Raw genomic sequence first — 1831 nt, forward strand, 5'->3', positions numbered from 1 at the left:
GCCTCAGAGGTCCTGGGGAAGAGCTTCAAAGGCCTGCAGAAGTCTTTATCATCAGGCCCTGCCCTGTGCTTCTGTTCTGCTTGCAGTAAATTTGGCAGTGACATCCCAAACTCAATGAGCCTCCAGATCAGGCCAATCTCCGGACCTTCTCTTTCCAAGGAGCCGGGGCTGGTGAGCCAGACCCACCCCTCTTTCCCATCCAGCAGCCACCATGCCTTACTTGGCCACAGAGGCCCTGACTCCTCCCCTAATCCCCAGAGCAGACAGAGATGAGGGAAAGTTAATTTCCATTCCAGTTGCCTGACAGCTGGGGCTGACAGTGACAGAGTGGATAGCCAGGAGACTGGGGACATGGGGGAGGGATGGGGGAGTGGGAGGCTCTGCCCAGAACCAGGACCAGTCAGTGGCTCAGCCTGAAGTGCTGTTTCTGAAAAGGACCTCTAAAGGCATCACCTCCAATGCCCATCACTTCCCCACACAGATGAGGAAACTGAGGCCCAGACAGGAAACTAGATTTATCCAGGCCCTTAGTCCCAGGGTCAGTGCCCTCCCCATGGCCACTCTGGCAGAACCAGAGAGGGATCAAGAGCCTGTGGCCCGAGGGCACCTCACCATCCTTGCGGTAGTAGAGGATGTCCACCTTGCACTCCTCAGCCCCCAGCAGGGCCTGCGCCAGGCGGGTCATGGCACTGCGTGGGGTGTTGGGGCCGGTGAGGAAGTCACAGGTGCACGGTCGCTGCATCACCTCCACTCGGGAGTAGCCAAAGAGTTCACAGAAGCCATCGTTGCAGTAAATGATGGCGCAGTTCTCCATCTGAGCATTGGCGATCAGGAACTTTCGACCTGGGGTGGGAGCGGGGAGGGAGGAAGCCCATGGCAACCAGAATTGGGTGGCAGGGAGGGAAAAATTATAGGGACCCTTGGCAGCAGTGGGGGAGGGGTGGGTGGGTATCTAGATGGGGGAGCAGAGCAGTGACCAGAATGAGGGAAGGAGAGGTCAGGGCTGAGAAGGGCGAGAAAACCAAGGAGGCTGAGTCATGGGGGTGCCTGAGAGTAATGGGGGGAGGGTGTCAGAATCAGGGAGCAGAGCAGTGACCTGAGAAGTGGGGGAAGGAAAGTCAGTCCTGGGGATTGTGGGAAGACCAGGGCAATAATGGGGTCAGTGAAGTGGGAGGGAGGCCTAAGGCTTCCTGGAGACAATGGAGAGGGTCAGGAAGAGGGAGCAGGGGTGTGACCTGGGGGTCAGACCTGGGGGAGCTCCTAGAAAGACCAGCGAGGGCCAGGGTCAGGCGGTGAAGAGGAGAATGTCAAGGAAACCTCTGGAGGAAGTGTGTGTGTGTGCAGGGGTGAGTGTGTGCGTGTGTGTGTGTGCGTGTGTGTAAAGAGGCGGAAGCTGGGCATTGATAGAAGGGAAGGTCAAGGCTTGGGGGGCAAGAAAATAACTCAGTGTGTGTGTGTGTGGGGGGGGGTGCTGTGCGCTGACACTCTGCTCCAGAAGAGAAGAGGACAGACATGGAGGTAAGTGGGGCCGCTGGAGAAGAAGGTGTGGGGGGACATTAAAGCAAAGGATTTTTTTGCATTCAGCATCCAGTATCCCCCACCCTGCTCCACTCAAAGTTAGCAGAGAGGTCCGACTGCCCCTGCCACGGAAACAGAACTCCAGATCGTCCCCCCACCCCGACGCACACACTCACTCTGGCCCTCGAACTTGCGGATGATGGTGTCCAGGTAAGTATTTTGGGGTGCGACGTGGCCCCTGCGGACCGGCATCTTCTGGCCGCGGCCTCTGCCCGGAGCCACCAGAACCTCGGCTCCCGGCGCCTTCGCCTGT

General features: G+C 58.4%; 1 protein-coding gene across 1 annotated transcript in view; it reads right to left on the reverse strand.

Moving 5' to 3' along the window:
* KCNH6 (potassium voltage-gated channel subfamily H member 6) overlaps positions 1-1825 on the reverse strand; it is a 17116-nt gene extending 15291 nt beyond the window's left edge. The window contains exons 1-2 of the mRNA XM_006776726.2: positions 1695-1825; positions 613-843 (exon numbers count right to left, since the gene is read on the reverse strand). Coding sequence (XP_006776789.1) covers positions 613-843; positions 1695-1770 — 307 coding nt within the window. The 5' untranslated portion in view covers positions 1771-1825. The remainder of the gene's footprint in view (positions 1-612; positions 844-1694) is intronic.
* Positions 1826-1831: the final 6 nt, after the last annotated feature.

The sequence above is a fragment of the Myotis davidii genome, unplaced genomic scaffold, assembly GCF_000327345.1.
Source record: "Myotis davidii unplaced genomic scaffold, ASM32734v1 scaffold69, whole genome shotgun sequence".
NCBI classification, from domain to species: domain Eukaryota; kingdom Metazoa; phylum Chordata; class Mammalia; order Chiroptera; family Vespertilionidae; genus Myotis; species Myotis davidii.